This window comes from Pteropus medius, unplaced genomic scaffold (genome assembly GCF_902729225.1).
Source record: "Pteropus medius unplaced genomic scaffold, Ma_sr-lr_union100, whole genome shotgun sequence".
In the NCBI taxonomy this organism is placed as follows: Eukaryota; Metazoa; Chordata; class Mammalia; order Chiroptera; family Pteropodidae; genus Pteropus; species Pteropus medius.
This window is the reverse complement of record NW_024354875.1, coordinates 15,332,740-15,354,468: the sequence shown is the minus strand read 5'-3', so window position 1 is coordinate 15,354,468 and position 21,729 is coordinate 15,332,740. Positions and strand designations below refer to the sequence as shown.

The window sequence follows — 21,729 nt, the reverse complement described above, 5'->3', positions numbered from 1 at the left end:
CGGACAGCCAGCGTCACGAAGGATTCTGACATGAGTATGCAGAAGCTACGCAACAGAGTGGCCAGGGAGCCAGTTCTCAGGAAGAGGGATAAAATGAGAAGACACCAAAAAGAAGTGTAACTAAGAAGTCGCTTTAAAGATATAGCAGTAGAGAGAAGATTCAAACTCTTCTGCTTTCTAAGGGTCTTGAGTCTCAGTGGGCCTTAGTATCAGAGAGAACTGACCAAATAAGGTTGTGTTCTGCCCAGAGGCCTGCTTCCTGTACTGCCTTGCAGCTGAGAGACCCGCTATGTTTCTCCATATGTGAAAACTAAGATGTAGATAAGCTAGGCTAATGCTCTTCTAGTGGGCATACGTCTCCTTATGTGACAAGCATCAAGGGCAGTGTAGGAACACGCGAGATGAATTTACTTTTAACTGTCAAGTGCAATAGAACTGTTACCATCAGCCTTTTGAGAAGTAGGCAAAAAAAAAAAAAAAAAAAGAAAAGAAAAGGATAATTAAACCCAGCCTTCTCAAATAAGCATGGTTGCAAAGGTTACAAAACACTTCAATATTGCCAAACCTGGTGAAATCAATTTGTTTTGTTGCAGTATTTGTCATGCAGAGATTGCTGAAGCCAACAAAATGTAAAGCATTAATAATTGGTATTAATAGCTTATATAAATTAATTTGTTTATTTGCCTACAAAAAAAAAAAACAGCTAAACAATGCATTAATGGAAGCCCTGCACATTTCGCAACATAAAGTTTACACTTCCTTGGTTTCAAAAATGAGGCATTTGAAGTTTGAAGAAATCTGACCAGTTAATGAAAACGAAATGAGAATCCTTCTGTTAGTCAATAAAATGAAGCAGAAGAGGCATCTTAATGACTTCAAAGCTACAGAAAATATAAAGTGTAGTACATAAAATATAACAGATTGTCAAAATAAAATAGAGATAATATAAGCTCTTATTTGTTTGCAGCACTTGCCAACTGTGATACTTATTAAATGAGTCATTACTTGATTCTTCCTCAATGTCTAGGAAGTAGATGGGGAATAAATAATAGGCACAAATGGGACATCAAGTACTGGTGAGGTTAAAGATTTAGTGAAAAGTATATCATGATTCATTTCAACAGGTATTTATTGTTGGGTGAAGCCATGGTTTGCCTGCCACTGGCCCTGTTGTAAGAATCAGTCTTGGGTGTGGTGGGAGATGATGGGGTCAGGGACTTGAGGACTCCTTATGCTATTTTGGGGGGTTGTTTTTGTTTTTGTTGTTTTTTGGTTTTAGTTTCGGTTTTATAATCATATCTCTTTGGCCCAAGACATAATCAGTTCTTCAAGGGCTAAGTTATACACTTTGAGGACTGTAAGGCTCTAGGCTTATTTCTCCATTCTTCCTCCCTTCTTGACTGTTTATTTTTATTAAAGATTCTACCAGAGGTTGGTCTCTAATTGCTACCTACAATGGATGACTACTTCAAAATTCGGCTACAATTTCAGTCTTGGAAACATAAAAATCAAGAATTTAGTTACATGAATCAAAACAAGGGGTAAGAAGAACGAGAATCTCAAACAGGATAATATATTGGATTGCAAAGCCATTTCCTACTTCTATCTTCTGACTTTCATACCTACTGACTTTACACCATCATCCATGCATCTTCCATCCAAGAGAACCACAGGAGTAAAAGCCATCCTCATTCAATAATCCGGTACTAAGTGTTTAGGATGTTAGGGCGTATGTCATTCAAACTCTGGCTGCTTCTAAAGCTAAACTGTCAGAACAGAGCTACAGTGGCTGAAGCTCCCTAAAGGTAATCTATTAGACGAGGCTTGACCCCTAGATTTAAGGTAGTACTGCCGAACCCAGCAGAGATTCGAGGAGAGCAAGCACTGCAAAGCCCCTCCACACATGTGGTTTTCTACTTGTCTGTGCAAATCTCAGATTACACATCCCCTCCAGGGACTGCAGGCTTCTCTGAATAAAAGAATTAAATAGTTATTAGGATTCTGCATGCACGTCCTGAGAACTAACTGCACCCCACATACCTCAGTAGTGTCCTTGCGTTGTTAGCACAAACACTTATCCACATCTGACAAGGGACTTCAAACCTCTTCAGGTAATTACATTTCCAGAGCAGTTGATACTGAAATGGGGAAGATTTGGCTTTGCCTCTTACATGCTCAAAAGTAGAGAAGATCTAGCATTCTTGCTTTTTTTTAATAATCAAGTTTTGCCTCAAACTGCTTAACTGTTTTTTCCCTAACCATAAACTCTAAGCTTTTACCATGTTCCTTTGTCTGCAATATGTGCTTCATTATCTTATTTAATCATGGATTATCTTTCTACTTAATTAAACTCACTTTTCACTGTGAAACATTGCATTAAAAAGAAAAATACAGATGTCATGTAGAATTATTTCACTAATCTATTATATCAGTCAAATAATTGCTCCCTGCCCCCAGGCAGTTAAAGATGAGACTGTTGAAACTATGATCGAAAATCTTCTGTTTGTCTTTCTTCAAATTCCAGAATTTTTAAGGCCTGGTAAGTATAAAAGAGAGATCCTGAATATTGCTGAGAAAATATCTTCCAAAATCAATGTTAGACATTTAAATTTCTGATTAGCTACAAGAAAAGATCCACCAAAAGAAATGTGGGTTGACCTAAGACAGGTAAAATACTATGTTGTTCCTTTACTTTTCAACTTAGTTATATTTTCATTTTCCTTTGTTGGATGAGCTATCATCGAAGGACTTCCCTTGAGAATCTTTCCACATCTCTGGCAAAAAGACACCTTCGGTGCATTAATGAATTCTGACCTAAATTTATTAGTTAAAATGAAGATAAATACTTAATAGTCAGGACCCATCTCTGACTCTAGATCAAACTTATAATAAATGTAAAAATATTTAGAAGTAACAAATGACTGACAACTTCAGGTAGTTCTTCAGAGGGCATATTGAGAGAGGGGAAACAACAAGAAAACATGCTGAGAAAACACAGCTTTCCTAATTGTTTCATAGTTGAATCCTAAGGAGTGATGAACCCTTCAGACCTAAAGGAAAATGCCATGACTGAGATTAAAATCAGTTCAGGACACTGAATAGGTTAACAACTATATGAACAACAACGAAAAGCATTTGAAGCTGTCCCCTTTTAAGGCAGTTGCTCATTTTTCTGCCTCTGTTTACCTAAGAATAATGAAAACAGGTCTGTACAAGACAGAGCCCAAGATTTTGGAGAACCATGCATTTCTGAAGGGTTCAAGGTTCACGTACTCAGTGTATATTCATCACGTACCTAGGGTATACTACTTATTTCCAGGGTCAGTATCTTACCCACGCCTGTGTTCTGTAGCTTTTCCCTTCATATTTCTCCACATTTGCAAAGTGGTGTTGGCTAAACACATTGTGTTCTGTGGAACCCAGATGCTTAATGCTCTCTCATGGAATAGTTAGGGAAGTGCTGAATACTCTACTTGTGGGTTTACAATGCACATTAAACAAAAGAAAGTGTGGTAGGAATTGCAGAAGGCAGGGGAGCTTTTCTGACTGGGTCTGCTTCTAGCTAGCTGCGAGGTTAGAACAAGTCTGTACAGCTCCAGAAGATTTGGCTTGCTTCTCTCAAACATGATAGCATTTTCCCAGCTACCTTAACGACTGCCTCAAAATGTGGCAACACAGCCTCAAAATGTGGGAAACTGGAGCAGACATTTCTGGCTGCCCACCCAGATTCATTTCTTCCTTCCTCCTTTTTTTAATTTCTATTTTGTTCAGATGTCTAACTGCTGCTATGCTCCTCACATACCTCTGGGGACACTGAGATCCCTTTAGCTGTACTAAGCCAAGTGCAACCATATCTCGCTTGTGATTCTCTGGGAGCTTGAGTAGAAACCTTCATCTCTTCTTGGTGAGTGTCCAGTGGTATCCTTCCATCCATTCCCCTGGACACTGAGTGGGCAGTATAGAACAGCTGTGGCCATCTCCTTACCAGAGGGCACGGAGGAGCTGAGACCCAAAAGAATAGTGGAAAATGGAGCTAAAACCACTGGATTAAGTCCACCCTGGAACACGCTCTCCCTCAGGACTTCCAGTTATGTGAGCCAATAAATTCATATACAAACCAATTTGGTGCTGTCATTTGTAGTTGAAGTCGCTTCCAGCCTCCGCAACTGATGAAACAGAGGCCAAGACCATGAGGGAGGGGGACTGGGAAGAAGACAGAATTATGAGGGCCAAGTGAAAAGTGGACAGTGTGATAGAAAGATGCTGGACTGTACCAGGTGCACAGAAGTGGAACTATGCCCACAGGCAGACTCAAATTATGACAGCCATTTGTTTTCCAGTTTCTACAACTTTCACCTTTGTGCATCCACTACTAGCCTTTGTCTTCTGGCATAATTTGTACCCAGACATATCCAGCATCACAGTGGACCCATCCACAAATCACAGTGTCATTGACAAAGAACTAGGCGAAAAATAAAATATCCAAGATCCAAAGGTCAGGGCAAAGTTTTATAAGATGGCAATCTACAGTCACAAAAGAATTTTGCATAAGAGCTAGCAATTTCACGAATATATATTCCACATCTGATTCCATATCTCACCTCACCTCCCAAGTCCTGCCAGTTCACATTGCTCAGTTCACGCTTTGCAGGGCTTTATAAGTTCGTTCCCAGTGAGAAAGAGAAACCGACCAATCTCCTTCCCTCTTCTTATGAAATGTATTTTACACAGTGACTGACATGACGGAATGCAGATTGTATGGAAAATGATGCCTGTAATTTCTGACTGCTAACTTCACTCAGAGTTGGGTTTGAGGGTTTAGACAGCCAGGAAAAAAAATATGTTCGGTACCATTTTTTTCTTTTTCAGAAAATGACTGACGAATGGGAATTCAAAGTTTATCCTAGAATGAAGATCTATTCAACATGGACTTTTGACAGGCCATTCTCTCAGACCCTCCTCATATTCACAGCTAATCCCTTTGTCTCTTTTATAACAACAAATCTACACATTCCTCTCCTCTCCTGCCCCCACTATTCTAGTTGTCATTGGACATTGTGACTACAAAGTACCTTTCATTTTCTTGCTTGCTAGGGGCAAATTAAATTAGTCTGCGGTCTGGGATACTTGGCCATTCCAGGTCTCTATGCAAGGGATGAAAAATATCCATGTAATGGACTCTAATGGAATTTGTTTTTGTATTCTAGTTTTTAAATTAGAGACAATACACAGAGTCCACTTATTATGCATAGGATGTTCACGTTAGAACTCAAAGGTCAAGTGTTGAAGTTTGGGACTTCTGGTCACCAACATTACCCCCATCTTATAATCTCTAGTTTAGTGGCTCCCAAAGTGGCTATGTATCAGAATCAATTGAGGAATTTATTAAAAATACAAATTTTCTGATGCAACTCAGACATAACGAATCTGACTTTCTGAAGTCTGATTTCTTCTTCTCCTCCTCCTCTTCCTCCTCCTCCTCCTCCTCCTCTTCTTCTTCTTTTTTTTACATGCTTCCTGAGTGAGTCTCCTGCAGACACCAGGGACCCATTTACTGAAGACATTTGGGAAGCACTTCTCTGGTCCAGCGGTTCTTGAGCTTATGTGAGCATCAGAAGCACCTGGAGGCCTTATTAAAACACAGATTGAACCCACAGAGTTTCTGATTCAATATGTCTAAAATGAAGAATTTGCATTTCTAACAAGTTTCTAAGTGATGCTGATGCTATTGGTCTGGGGACCACACTTTTGAGAACCACTGGCTCTAACCCAGGTTACTTGCGTACATGTTTATTATTCATTAACATTTCTATTATACAAGGACTGGGCTTCAGAGGAAGGAATAATCCTCTCACTTCAAGGGTAATACACCTGGCTGAGCATCACAATCACCTGAGAGCTTTTTAAACTTTTTAATTTAACATTCAATTACTGGGGTTAGGCTTGCACTTCATCCCAGATCTACTGAATCAACAGCTCCAGGATGCCCTGGGAATTGTATTGTTCTGAAGAACCCAGAAGATTTATTACAATAAGGATTTGAAAATATTGTCTTAGATGAGCCAGACTTCATGAAGAACTTATGCTAAAATATTATTTGTTGTTTCTCTGAAATTCAGATTTATTGGGGCATCCCATATTTTATTTGGAAATCTGGCACCCATATTCACTTCTGTCTTTGCCAGAAGTTTTCTTTCCTCTGTTCGTTCCTTTGTTTCCTCCTTTACTCAACATAGCTCAATTTCAAATGCGTAAGGGAGTGATGGTAGAGAGTGAAATGCATGCGAACATGATGTGTGGGGTGAAGAGAAAATTAAGAAGTTTCCTCAGGAAAGAAAACATACACATATGCATACTCATACACACACACAGGAAAATTCATTAATCTAGACAGCAGAAACAAAATAGAAAAACTGTCTGCTAATGGTTTTTTGCCAATTTGTCAATTACACAGTCAAAAAAAAGAAAAAAACCCCCGAGGAATAAAAAGACACCGAAGATGCTATTAAAATGTTTCAAGTGAAGCCGTATATAATTAATTTCAAACAGCATAGCTATGAAAACTCAAATACTTCAAGGTGCTGAGTGAAGGCGAGATAAATCTACATCAGCCTTCAAAACTGATGCTTCCAGGTGAGTCTACGGTTCAACCAGAAACAGGGAGATAATGATGTCTGCCTTTTCCCTGTTTTATTGGAAACTATAGAGCCTTAAATTAAAATGCTCCGAGTGCGTCAAAGACGAAAAGAAAAAAACACATAGCTCAGCACCTGGTATTAGCACATAACTACGAAGAGACTGAACTGAATGAGTGGAACAAATAAGACAGAGAAGAAAAATCCACTGATGCAGAAGACAAAGAAAATAAGGGAAGAGATCTGGCAAACCATTGTACAAGCCGAGTAACCACCATTAGCACCATGGTCCCTGCAAAGCAAGCAGCTTTCTCCTGATGCAATTTTACCATTTCCTAGGTTAGGGGCCAGCACTTTTACTGTAAAGGACAAGACAGTAAATCTTTTAGGTGTTGTAAGCCATATGCTCTCTGCTGTATCTACTTATCCTTGCTGATATGGCTTGAAAGCAGCCATAGACAATATGTAAACGAACAGACATGGCTGTTTTCCAATAAAACTTTATTCACAAAAATAGGTAGTTGCTATTGACTGAGTATTTATGCTCCCCCCTTCAAAGTTGTATGTTGAAGTATAAATTCCTAATACAATGATATTTGGATGTGGGGCCTTTGGGAGGTAATTAGGTCATGAAGGTAGAGCCCTCACTAATGAGATTAGTGCCCTTATAAGAGAATGAAGGGAAAGGAGCTCTCTTTCTGCTCCACCCTGTGAGGATACAAACAGAAGGTGTTCTGCGAACCACGATGAGGGCCCTCACCAGACACCAATCCTCCAGCATCTTGATCTTGAACTTCCCAGCACACAGACTGCTGAGGATTAAATGTTTTAGTATAAGTCACCCAATCAATAGTATATCTGTTACAGCAGTCTAGGAGACTAAGAACAGTTGGGACATATTTGGCCCCTGAGTCATAATTTGCTAACCCCCATCACAGGTGAATGTGGCAAGCATAGCATCATTAATGGATTCTATGGAGTACTCAGTGTCTGGTGGATGCTCAATTAAAGAAAAAAAAAAAAGACTCCATTAACTCATCACTATATATACAAGGGCAGAGTGTTTAAAGATCACTCCAAAGTGTAAAGGCAGGAAATTAGGATTCTAGAAACAGAAAGAAGTTGCTCATTAGAAATTCTGAGACTGCTATAAAAGGGAGAGAGAAGGAGATAAGGGAACCAAATGTTTTAAGATGTTTTTTAAAAAGTTCTCTTGGTGGCCCTGACATTCAGAGACAAGTTGACTGTATGGGGGAGAGGAACTCTCTTGCCAATTTCTTTGATTTTAATCTGCTACTGTGGAGGGTACATCATATGATAAGGTGTTAACTTCCTTGATCAGGGAGGTTTCCTGACTTTCTCAATTCCCTAATTTTTGCACTTAGCATCCTCAGTGTCCTTCCCCCAAAAGGAAAAACAAAAAAACAAAAAAACAACTAAGTCACTTTGGCATAAAATTTTATACTTTTAGCCAGAGAAATATCACCCATGTACCATGGAAACATAACTTCAGTGACCTCCTTTATGACCATGGTAAATGTGTTCCATCTGAGGCAAAAACACACAAGCATGCGTTTTATATTATATAATTTAAAAGCTTTATTTCCCCCCACAATTAGCAAATGGGTTTCATATTAGTTCAAATGGAAGTTTTCCTCCTAGAGTTGCCTTTGTCATTGACTATACGGTTGTCAGGGAAATTACTTTCTCATCAGGGGAAGAGTTAGATTTCATAGAGATGCTCTGAGCTAGTCACAGAAATGAGAGGGTCCAACTCAGCAGCCTCTGAAAGAGTCAATGAGATTGACAAGTCCTTTCAGCTAAAGGCCCGGTTAGGCATGGACAATATAGGCTACTACAACCTGCCCGTTGTAGATGCTGGCAGGATCCTTCCTGGAGAAGTGACAAAATGCAGCCTTTTTGATCAGGAAGCCTGGAAGCCAGATAATATCCTCAGTCCTGGCCAAATCCCCTTCGTCTGACCCATGGCCGCATGCAGGAGCATTTTAGCTAAAAAACAACTGCCTCCTCCTTTGGGGTCCAATGTGTACTCTTTGCCAGATTGGTCTTCATTCAAAAGTTCACTGCTTACACAGTTTTTAGCTGGTGCTTCAGAGGGCTCGTCTCTGCCTCTCCTAGGAATGATGGCATCATATCAATGGAAACATGAAGACCCAGGCAAGCACTGGCAGGTAGAGCATGGGGGCAGCGCTGCCAGACGTTCTCTGAGCGTGCATTATGGCGAAGACCGCGTTAGTGTGGTTGGTGGGTAATTCTACATTGCAGATCATTCCTTCACAGCAAGACCTACACTCCTGTTACAGAAGGAAGAGGAGAGGGGAAATAGCAAGTGAATAATAGGAAGAAGAGGAAAGAGTGAAACAAAGAAAATAAAGGTTTCTTGAGCTCTATGAGGACATACAGAATTAGAGATGGTTATCCAGTCTATGAGTCACTCAGATCCTTGGGTACCCTCCCCCGCACTGACCTGAAAGTCAGGACCATCTGGAGAGTCTTTTCATTTTAATGATTTATCTCTATCAACCCAAGCACAAGCAAGGAAAAGAAACTGAATATGACTGTTTGATTGAGTCAACAAATCTTCTAAAGACTTCTAAGGAAAAACACTGAAACAAAAATGAAAACTAGGAACATGTTGGATTGGTCATTGATTTTCTTTCTCAGTACTACTAGTTGGGGGATAATAATGACTCTCTATTGTGTATACTAACACCCGATTCCTATCATCACAGCAGCAATGGCTTGCTAATATGGCTGATGAGAAACACTTGCTCCTTCACAGCACAAGATGTTTTCAGGGGAAACCATCTCCTGTCATAATTTCTGGTACAATGCCTCAACCTGATAATCCTTGCCATTCATAGAGGCTTCCAGGATGACTAGGTAAGATAAAGGCAGCGATTCTTAAGTTTTTTTATCAGTGGTTTTCGACACAGACTGCACATCAGAATCTCCTTGGGGAACTTTAAAAAAATCCATTGCCCAAGAGCCCAATCTGAAGTTGGTCCAGTTGGTCTGGGATGCCCTCTGCCACCACCGACACAGCTTATAAAAACTCCCTAGGAGATTCTTCTGTGTAGCCGGAGCTAAAAGCCATGGCTTCAGAACAATATTCTGTACATCTAGGCTAAATCAAATTCTAAAACCTCATGAAATTAACATAGTTTCAAGTAATTTTTTCTCAAACATTTCAGCATTCCAAGCATATAAGAGTAAAATGCTCATTTAGAATGATAGAATGAGAAAATTAAAAATATCCATTGATCTAAAATATATCCATAGTTCATCATATTAAACCTTGGTTAATCTTTCAGACCCTTACTTCCTCATCCAAGCTCAGGTAGTGGGTGAGACAGGGTTTTCTTAGTAAAAGTTGCCACCATTTTTCTCTTTCCACCTTCCAGCTCCACTGTGCAGTGTTCTTGGTGATTTCTGGTCACAAACAAAATAGGTGAGCTGGGCTCTGTAGTACTTGACATTACTGGACATTTTCTCATGGATGGTTTGCTCTTGGGCTTCCAGAGCTGACTTCAGACAATTTGCCCAAAGTCCAAGGTCTAGGATTTAGCTCTGGAGTCTGGGAACTATCATTTGTTTTTAGCAACATTTTGTTGAAGAATGGAAAGTCTTCAACTTTTCTTTGGTCTCCACTGCGTCACTGTAAAGGAGTTTTTCCTCCAAGTATAAATATGTTCAACTTATTACTTATCCTTCTTGCCTCTCCATGATGTATAACTAACCATCACCAGCAAGAAACCTTAGGACAGTAACTTTACACACACACACACACACACTTTTTCTTTCCTTACTGTATGTTCAGAATCTCGGCTGTGGTGGCAGCCAACAAAATGACATTCACTTCTAGAGGCACACTTTTTGGTGATTGATGTACTTCTTCCACGACTGGTAAAGTGATGAACTGTCAAACAGTACTGTGTATCTAGGTAGGGAGAAAAAAAAAGGCAACTTCATTTTTTTTACATTGCAAAAGAGAAGCTCTCAACAATCACTTCAGAAATAACTAAAATTCAGGATAACCCTTAGGATTCTAGGCAACAAATATGGCAGAGAACTCTCGAGTTTCTAGGTGGTATTTTTTTAAAAGGCATAAGCTTCTGAAGCACATGTGTATTTTGAAAATGAATATAACTGGACAACTACCTTTAGGTGTCAGTTAAAGCTGAGGAAAAAATTGGACAAGGTTTTCATTAAAACCATAGGTTTGCCCATTTCATGTGAAAATGTCAGTATCTCTGTCTCTGTCTCATCTCTCTCCCTCTGAAGTATGTGTTCTGTAACCATAAAACAAAATGAAAATTGTTAATGTAAAATGCAACGGGTCAGGACATTTCTTGTTGCATTATTCATCATGTGTTTCTTATATATTAATAGGCTATGTGGTGAACTGGAATGAAAAGCAGGTGCTTCAAAGTACACACTGAGAGCACCTTCCTCTTTCAACCAGCTCACGCTCTAATCCTCCCAGTGTGTTTGACTTTTCCTTGAAGTATTTCTGGTTTTCTCCTCTTCTTTAATTAACTCTTACTCTGTCTGTCCCCTCCACCCTCTGTATAGCTAGCTCATTTCTACATGGTGTTATCTTTACAGCTCACATTTTATTACTTAGGACTCTTTAAAGAAAGTAATTTCATTTAATACCCTAGAAACTTCCACTTCAGTTCTACATCTCTATTATAGTTATCTCAGGCCGAGTTTATTGAGAAGGAACTACAGCAGCTGTGTCATGGGATGGGAAAAAAAATTCAACTAAAGCTGAGAATACTGGACTTACAAAATTGCCTTTGTCACAAGCGAGCAAGCCACATTATATCCTTTAAGGACATTTTTTATTTATTTTTACTGTTATTTTAAAACATGTACTGTGGTAACATTGGTTAATAACACTATATAAATTTCAGGTGTACAGCATTATAATTTGATGTCTGTATACTCTACTGGGTGCTCACCATCAAAAGTCTAGTTTCCTTCTATTACCATATATTTGACCCCCTTTACCAATTCAACCTCTCCCCTCCTCCTTTCCCTCTGGCAACCACCAGTCTGTTGTATCTATGACTTTATCTTTGTTTTGTTTTGTTAGTTCATTTGTTACTTTTTGGTTTTATATCTCGTATATGAATGGAATCACATGGTTTTTTTGTCCTTTTCCATCTGATTTATTTCACTTAGCATAATATCTTCAAGAGCCATCCATGTTGTCACAAATGGCAATATTTCATCTTTTTTATGGCTGAGTAGTATTCATGCGGCGTCGTGTGTGTGTGTGTGTGTGTGTGTGTGCCACATCATCTTTTCCATTCATCTGTCAGTGGAAATTTAGGTTGTTTTCATATCTTGGCTACTATAAATATGCTGTAATTAACTCAGGGGTACATATATCTTCACAAATTAGTGTTTTCATATTCTACAGATAAATACCCAGAAGAGGAATTGATGGATCATACGGTAGTTCTATTCCTAATTTCTTAAGAAACCTCTATACTGTTTTCTACAGTAGCTTCACCAACGTACAATCCCACCAACAGTGTACAAGGGTTTCCTTTTCTCCACATTCTCATCAACACTTGTTATTCTTTATCTTTTTGATAATCACTATTTTGACAGGTGTGAAGTGATATCTTATTGTGGTTTTGATTTGTATTTTCCCCCCAAAATGACCATCTTTTCATATGTCTGTTGACCATCTGCATGTCTTCCTCGGAAAAATGTCTATTCAAATCCTCTGTCCATTTTTCAATTGGTTTGTTTTGCTGTTGTTGTTGTATCAGAAGTATCTTTTCCCATTTGGTTTGTTGGCTTTTGTTTTGTTGATGGTTTCTTTTGTTGTGCAAAGCTTTTAAAAGTTTGATGTAGTCCTATTTATTTATTTTTGTTTTTGTTTTCCCTACCTTTGGGGTCAAATTCACAAAACACCAATGAGACCAATGTCCAGAAGCTTAGTGTCTATGTTTTCTTCTATGTATTTTGTTTCAGCTCATGTATTCAAGCCTTTAATGCATTTTAATTTTTATATGTGATATAAGATAGGGTTCACCAGTTTCATTCTTTTGCATATGGCTGTCCAGTTCTCCCAAAATCATTTAATGAAGACACTTTCCTTTCTATGTTGTATATCCTTGGCTCCTCTGTTATAAATTAGTTGTCCATATATGTGTGGTTTACTTCTGGGCTCTCAATCTTGTTCCATTGCTCTGTGTGTCTGTTCTTCTATCAATACCATATCATTTTGATTGGTATAGTTTCGTAGTATAGTTTGGGGAGTATGATACCTCTGGCTTTGTCTTTCTCAGGAATGCTTTGACTGTTCAAAGTCTTTTGTGGTTTCATATAAATTTGAGGATTTTTTTGTTCTATTTCTGTGAAAATGCCATTAAGATTTTAATAGAGATTGCACTGAATATATAGATTGCTTTAGGTTGATTTTCTTTTTAGTAAAATGATGATATTAAGTGCCCTGGCATTTTAATAGGGTTGTTGTAGGCTTTAACTAACAATAGTTAACACATATTGAGTGGGTATCACCAGCCATGTAAATCATCTAATGTGTATTTGCTCATTCAATCCTTACAACATGCCTTAAGATAAGACATATTACTATCCTCACGTTACAGAAAAAGAAACTGAGGTCACATAAGTAGAAAGTGGTAGAAGGTAGAATTCTAACCTAGGCTGTTTTCCAGAGTTTGTGTTCTTGATCAGAGCACTATTCTGCCTCTCAGTATATTTAATATTAAACTACATGGTACTGCAACATGCTCTACAAGAGCAGCTGACGTCTGGATTCAGAAGAAATGCATTAAATGTTTGGAAAGGCATTTCAATTTATACTGCAAACAAAGAAGAATTGAAAATTGGTGGCTGCATGTGTTCATATATAATATCACACACGCTAAAGCAGCCCTAGAAAGTCAGAATAAAAGCCAGGGTAAATAAAATAAGAAATGTCATTCTTGTCATATCCTGTTACACAGAGAACCTCTTTTAACAACACCGATAGGCCACAGAAGTAAAGCTATAAGATGAAAAGGAAACCTGAGATGACAAAGAACAATAGCTGCAGGCCTGTTGGCCCCAAGAAATGGCTGACAAACTGAAAAGTAAGAAATTATACCTTCAGTAAGAATTCCAGATGGTTAGTATCTTGGGGGCTTGACCGGTGTATAGTCAAGAATGTACTGTCGTGTGTGTTGGAATGTAGGGTCATTCCATGTCAATCTCTTTAAGAGTTAGGTTTTCAAGGCGGACTTGGAAGAGCTGACTTTCTTTACCCTCCTATCGCTGATGTTTTCTTGGTGGTGAAAAGCTACAGCTTCTCTCTTTTGTTCACACATTTCAACAGATGAAATTCTAAAACCCAGAAATGTGCATGCACGTTCTCACTAAAAATGGCTTTGATTAATGAATGACAAATTGGAGCATTATGTACAGACTGAGCAGGAACAGTGTTTTGCTACAATCCAAAAGAATAGTATGGCCCATGAAGATAAAGCACAAGAGAATCAATGCCCAAATTTACAACTATTCTAACCCTTACTGTCCAGTTTTCTGGGGAACTTAAAGCAAATACTTAAAGAATGATACCCACCCTCTCAAATAAGTTAGTAAAAAGAGGCATCAGTTAACTTTAAAAACTTTGAAAAAACTAAGATAAATTTCTGTGGAAATGTGGAAACAAATCTCAAAATGTACACACTCGCATGCCCTCACAAAATTTAAGGTTGATTACTCTACAGAAATATAAAAGAACCCCAAGAAAAATATTTTGGTAATTAATTATTCTTGAAAAGAAATAATGAAAAATACTGTCTGAGTAGATGTCAAAACCATTTGTGCTAATTTATAGCATAAGATTCCCAGGCCCGTAAAGATCTCCAGTGTGGACTATTTACTGGCTACACACATTGCCTTTATCTCAAAGATGTAAGGTTACTTCACTGCTATATATAATGAAGTACAGAAATTTCCAAAAGATTCGAGATAGTAATAGATCAAAACTAGTAATCTCTAATACTGGGAGAGTTTGTTTATTTTTCTTGACATTTTACTTCTGAAAACCTAAAAAAGGGTATATTCTAAAATCTGAATAGCCTGATCTCCTTATAGCTGTAAGTAGTTTTTCAATTCCAAATCATCCATCAGCACATCCTGTCTGCCTTACCTCCATGTTTGTATATATTAAATTATTCAACTTCTCATCCCCTCTACTCCTACCTCCCTATTCCAAGTGGCCATCTTCTCCACCTGAAGACAATAAAAGACCCTATTTGGTGTCCCCTTTTACTTGTTCCCAACCATCCTTTCTCCACACGGCAGTCAGAGCAATATTTTAGAACACAACTACCATCTTGTACTCCCTAGTTTAAAATACCCTTACTGCCTTCCCATTATATTTACAATAAAATTCGAACTCTTTACTAAAAAAGAAGATCCTGTGTGTCCTGGTCCTTACCTCCATGATATTCTTTCTCCCTCTCCCAACGAGCCTCACTAGCCAGCCTTCTCCCTGTTCACGTAAGTAGCCTTTGCATTTGCTGCCTCTTCCTGGCATGCTATTTCTACAAATCTCAACCTAGCTAGCTTATTTTGGTCATTGAGATCTTATTTCAAATGTATGTTCCTCAGAGAAGATTTCCCTGACTACTTAATCAAAGGCATGCATTCATACTGTCAACAAATACTTACTGAATGCCTAATATGGGCCAGGCACTAGATTAAACACTGGGGATACATTAGTGAACTAAACCAACTAAAAATATACCCAAATATTTGTCAATGAATGAATGAGTTTTCCAAGAATCAATGTCTCTCAAGAGTACAGAACTCTTCCTTTGCTTTAAGTCAGTAAGTACAACTTTTCTAGAGATATCATAGAACATTTCTGAAATTCTTAGAATGCCTTAATCAACATTGTGATCTATTACTTCTCCCTAGTAAACACCATTTAAGAAACTTTTCCTCAAGGCACACACAATTACAAATTGAGGCTATGCCATCAGTTTCCGAGTACTCTCTGAAAAGTCTGATGTCTGGATAGTCTCTTAAAAGAAATCTCTACAGAACATGATCAGTCTGTGGGTTTGCTAATCCCATTAAGTAAGATGCCTCTGCTAAGGGCCAGTCAAGAGACATGAGGTGTAAATGAGGTGTGATTCCGAAGGAGTCTTCTAAACTCAACACACTTACTTTGTGGACACCATTTGTCTTCTGCCCATCTATTGCAGTTATAATTATCCCCTGCATTTTCACAGGTAAAACACTTGAAGCTGTTTGGAAATGGTGTGGCTTTAAAGAAAAATGCACAGTGAAACAGGTTAAAAAAGACAAAAATTTTAAACATCAAATATGGCACAAAATTAACAATGTTTATTAGGTCAAACAAAATTTACAAGCCATCATCCTTAGAATTTCTGTTTTTAAGGAGCTGAACTTAACTGTTAGACTTTGTGGGTATTTTCTTTATTCCCTTCTCATTAAATATTTAATCTGTAAATATCTACTCTAGAGTAATGAAATAAATATCTCAAGCCACTTTGACATATCCATGGTATTGTTTTATTATAATTTATAACTTGGGAATAGGTGGGGGTTGAGAGGATAGGTAAGGATAGTGGCATCATTGGAACCAATAATTTGATATGGTATCATCCCCAAAAAGAGCTGAAGTCAAATTAACCTGAACTTGAATTCTGCCCTTCCCACTAATTAGTGGTGTCATTTTGGACATCAAAGAAATACTCGTATGTATAGCAATAGCAACCACGAGGAGCCTCATGACTTGCAGAGGCCAGCAAAGGTTAAACAGGAGGTTGCAATAAAAATATGTGATAGAGTCCCTGGCATATCAAATCAGGCTGGTTTCCATCCCTATGCACTTATATTATGGCTATATTTAACCTCGAGCAAGTAATCTTATTTAATGTATGTCAGTTAGACCTCAACCAGGAATGTAACATTAATATAAGGGTGATGGTAATTCTCAGGCCCTTACACTCAGGACAGTGTTATGGAAAAAGAGGAATTAGGAGCTGCTGGCAGTCTGGACTGAGAGCAACTAATATGTTCTTTTTGTCCTTATGCTTTTCTTTCTACCTTGTATCTTGTTTTAATGAGAAAAAAGTCAAAAATACAATAGATTTGAGATTTTTCTATAGGCCAGGGTATAAAGCCCTGAATAAAACTTTCAATTCTTCCATTTTTGGAGAATGAAGCAGGCAAAGATCAAAGTGAACCCCAAACCATCCTGGTAACCTGATCACAAGTTGGGATAACAATTTGAAAGCACTGAGTATTTCAGATACAGGGAAGGCTATATATTAATGCATAAAAAAGGAACAATATATCAAAAGATCAGAGGACATAAAACTAAGTATTGCAAATATAGTTCAGTTTTGCCTAAGTGAATTAAGTAGATAAATAAATAAATAATGAAATGAAAAAATCCATTTTTACCTATTAAATCAGTACAGTTTAAAAAATACTAATACTCAATGCTGGTAGATGAATAGTTAAAGTATAAATTGACACAACCTTTTTGATTTAATAATTCTAATTTCAAGAATCTATTGTCAGGTCATTAGCCAAATGAAGAGAAAAATGCATTTAAAAAGATTTTCAGTGAAGCATTAATGTTTAGCTTGCTTGTGACTGTGTGTGTATGTGCATGTGTGTATTATATGAGGTATGGGGAATTGGTTAAATAAGCTATCAACTAGAAATATGATTTTTTAAAAATTTGAAAGTAAAAGGCATTAAAATACTTTCAAAGACATGAAAAAGTATTTAAAATATAATTTAATGGGAGAAAAATTGCTGCAAAATTAAATTTGTGTAATCTCAGTATGTCATGTATTTAAATACACATATATAGGTAAAACAGTGGAAGGAAATATCCCAAAATGTAAAAAAGAGCTCACTCTGAATCCTGGGATTATGAAAAAATTTAATTTTCTTCTATACATTTCCCGTATCTTTGGAACTTTCTACAATGAACAAATATTACTTTTTCTCTTTAAAAAAATTGTTTTTCTCATCATAAAATTGTATTAGGTTTAAAAAGTTCAAAATTTGTCAATAATTTAGATTTTATGAAAAGTATGTCAGTGCCATGTCATTTAGCTATCAGTATACAATTCTTACCAATTAAGAAATGTATAATAAATGACAGTTTAAAGTGTTTATGTATGGTCTACATACATATACATATGTGTGTGTGTAGTATACATATGTACACACACAGATGACTGAATGTCCCAAATAATAAAGCAAGTACAATGAAGAACAATAATGACGCAGACCTCATTTAGGAGTAGTAGAAAGACAACAGTTCCAAAACTCGGCTGTGCATCAATAGGATCAGAAGAGTTTTTTTACCAAGTGAGGGCAGAGAGAAAAAAGGAATCTGTATATCACCCTCCTGACTACTGAATCTCTAGAAAATGGACCTGGGAATATGTAGCTTTAAAGGCTTTATTGTGATTCTCATACTCTCCCACATGTGAGAACCATAGTCATTCACATTTCTAGTGAACAGGTTTTACCTATAACAACCTCTCTCTAATAAAGTATATCAGAGGAGCTTTACTTGTCTGAAGAGAGATCAAGGAGGGGAAATGCTAAATGTATACAAGCATAAATACACATATATATGCATGTGTGTGTATATATACACACATACATATATATATATAATCCTATAGGTAATATATTCTATTTACTTATTTTTAAATTATTAATGGAAGTCCAGGTTTTATGAAGCCTTTTCTAACTGTGCATAATATTAATGAAAAATCTAAGTAGTAGTTCCTTCCAAATTTCACACGTAATAATCTGTTTTCAAAATTGTTAATGGCCATTTGAAAGAATGCATCATTGATGCAGAAACTTACTACAGCCAATATTCTTCTACAATGAAGTGATGAACAAAGAACACTGAATTTCCTCTGCTAAGCCATTCTTAGGGACAGTGTTCAAAGATTATTTTAAACAAGAACCTTTTTAAGACTTTAACAGGAAGTCAGGCCATTTTTTAAAAAATGAAGAAAATTTCAGAAGTAGTGAAGACTTTCTGATTTATTCTAGGTATAAATCAAATGTTCTAGAAAAGACACAGTTACTATAGGTAAAAACAGGGACTTCAAATGGATACCCCCACCCCACAGTCATGAACTACAAGGACAACCTCTACTTACGGTCGAGAAGAGGCCTCACATTATAGAAGTTGATATTCTTGGCAAATGCCTGGTTTTCTGAGAGGATAAAGATCTGGACCACAGTTATAGCTAAAGCATGACAGAGAGGCAGCATTCTGACCTTCGGTATGGGAAAGTCCAAACTCATTTACCTACGATGAAAAGAGAGACTGGTCGAGTTTATTTGCATTGCACAAGTCAATAGGAATACGTTTTGCTTCCACTTGGAAAGCTTGATGATTCAAATACATTCAACCATCTACTTGTTCTGTAGGGCCAGTACCTGTGTGTAAACTACATTCTTTTTGATCAAATGAAAGTTAAGCAATTACTGCCTTCTACTAGTCAGGCCTCTGCACCAGCCACCTAAGTTTTAACAGGATACCAGTGGCCTTTCAGGTCCCAGAACAAGCAGCCAGTAGTAGCCTGGCTGCACCCCATTCCTTAGCTGCTTCAGGCTAGTCACTTTTCTTTGTGCTGAATCACCTGATCTCTTAACAACCACGGTTCAGAGGCATGTTCAACTGAAGTTACTTAACCACCTATCTGTCAATTCTATTTCCTGAATAAACACTTATGTTCGATAAATTTTGCAACTTTTTCAAAACCTGGAGGAAACAATAAAAGTTGGAGCAGTCGGAAGGACTGTAGGTAAAAGACAGTGAGTTTGAGAAATAAAGTTTCTGCGGGATCCCAGAGTACACAGACACTGAGAAGAGAAACAAGAGTCACTGTGAAATGCCATCCCTGCCTATTTCTGTCACATTGGGTGCAAAGAGAAGCTACCAGAATATTCTAGAGGAAACAGAATAAAAGTTGCTTGGAAAGCTGAAAACCATATAATGTTAGCCCTAGCCCACAAATATTGCCCACTGTTTTCATAGACATAAAGTAGGTGGGGCTGAAACACAATGAAACAACAGACATGCACAAAGCCCTGAGGAAAATATATTATATCTTAAGCCTCATAGGTTCTACCCTCTAGAAGCAGACCTGGTAGTAAGCAAATCTTCAGGAAAGATGCTGAGATGCTAGAATCTCACCACCAACAGATTCTCTTTAATGAGGGGGAGATGTGGACAACAGAAAAAGCGTGTAACTTGGAGTTTAAAGACTTTGGTTCAGGTGCTGGATCTGCTATTTTTTAGCTGCCTGACCTTGGACAAGCTCTTTAAACTCATTTAACCTCAAATTCCTCATCTGCAAAGTGGCTTAATAATACCCATCCTCCCCAAACGTTTAAGTAATTCTAAGCATCAAATGCAGGCTCTAGTAACATAGGCTTGTACATTGTAAGAGCATTTGTAGTACAAGTTCTGTGAAAATGCTGGAATCTTAAATAGTTCAATAATATTGGCTGAACTCATATTCTTCTTGTTGAATCAAGTGGCCTCAGGAGGTTTAGGGAGTTTGTCAAAGAAAAAAGTTTGACCTCCATATATACGAACATAACCCTTCCCGGGGTAAGAATGCGTGAGTTCTAGGGTTTTACTCCCCTTTTCTTGTGTTGTGAGAATATCGGTTTTGCATGTGTGGCTAATAACGCCTACCTGTGGAGGTGGAACTGAGTATTAGATGAAATGTAGCCACGACATCATCTCATTGCTACAGATGGCTTTTGTCACTGATAGAACTGAGTCCCTCAGAAGTATTCACTGTAAAAAAAAAAACCTGGTATAACACAAAAAAAGAAAACTCCAGACCACTATCTCTCATGAACACAGATGCAAAAATCCTAAATGAGATATTAGCAAACCGAATACAACAACGTATTAAAAAGAATATACACTACGATCAAATGGGCTTCATCCCAGAGGCACAGGGATGGTTCAACATACACAAATCGATGAATGTGATACACCACATCAACAAATTAAAAAATTAGAATCATATGATCATATTAATAGATGCAGAAAAAGCCTTCGACAAGATACAACATCCATTTATGATCAAAACACTTAATAAAATTGGTATAGAAGGAAAGTACTTTAACATAATAAAGGCCATATATGACAAACCCTAAGCCAACATTATGCCAAATGGTGAAAAACTAAAAACTTTTTCTCTAAGATCAGGAACAAGGCAAGGCTGTCCACTATCACCACTGTTATTCAATATAACATTGGAGGTACTAGCAAGTGCAATCAGACAAGAGAAAGATATAAAAGGCATCCAAATAGGAAACGAAGAAGTCACATTGTCACCATTTGTGGATGACATGATTTTCTCTATATAGAAAACCCTAACGACTCCACAAGAATACTACTAGAAACAATAAGCAAATAAATTTCTGAATACAAAATCAACGTTCAAAAATCCATAGCATTCCTATACTCTAATAATGAAGTGCCAGAAAGAGTAGTGTAAAAAATAATTCCTTTTGCAATTGCAACCAAAAGAATAAAATACCTAGGAATAAATTTAATGAAACAAGTTAAGAACCTATATAATGAAAACTATAAGATCTTATTAAAAGAAATCGAAGAAGATACAAAGAAAAGGAAAGATATTCCGTGTTCTTGGATTGGAAGAATCAACATAGTTAAAATGACCTTATTATCTAAAGCATTATATAAATTTAATGCAATCCCCACCAAAATCCCACTGGCATTTTTTAAAGAAATAGAACAAAATCATCAGATTTGTATGGAAGCACAAAAGACCCTGAATTGCCAAAGCCATCCTGAGAAAAAAGAATGAGGCCAGAGGCATCTCTCTGCCTGACTTCAAATTATACTACAAAGTGACAGTGATCAAAACGGCATGGTATTGGCAGCAAAACAGACACATGGACCAGTAGAATAGAATTGAGAGTCCAGAAGTAAACTCATAATTATATGAGAAAATAGTTTTTGACAAAAAAG

At 37.4% G+C, this 21,729-nt stretch overlaps 1 protein-coding gene across 3 annotated transcripts in view; it reads right to left on the bottom strand.

Moving 5' to 3' along the window:
• Positions 1–7,707: 7,707 nt before the first annotated feature.
• The window catches only part of LYPD6B (LY6/PLAUR domain containing 6B), a 71,856-nt gene continuing 57,834 nt past the window's right edge, over positions 7,708–21,729 (bottom strand). For 2 of the 3 annotated variants that reach the window (XM_039855346.1, XM_039855345.1), the window contains 5 exons: positions 20,416–20,520; positions 18,866–19,017; positions 15,861–15,959; positions 10,451–10,596; positions 7,708–8,950 (listed from right to left, as the gene is read on the bottom strand). In XM_039855346.1, the coding sequence (XP_039711280.1) occupies positions 8,786–8,950; positions 10,451–10,596; positions 15,861–15,959; positions 18,866–19,013 (558 nt within the window). In that variant the 5' untranslated portion in view covers positions 19,014–19,017; positions 20,416–20,520 and the 3' untranslated portion in view covers positions 7,708–8,785. The remainder of the gene's footprint in view (positions 8,951–10,450; positions 10,597–15,860; positions 15,960–18,865; positions 19,018–20,415; positions 20,521–21,729) is intronic. The other variant, XM_039855347.1, reaches the window with a different exon arrangement.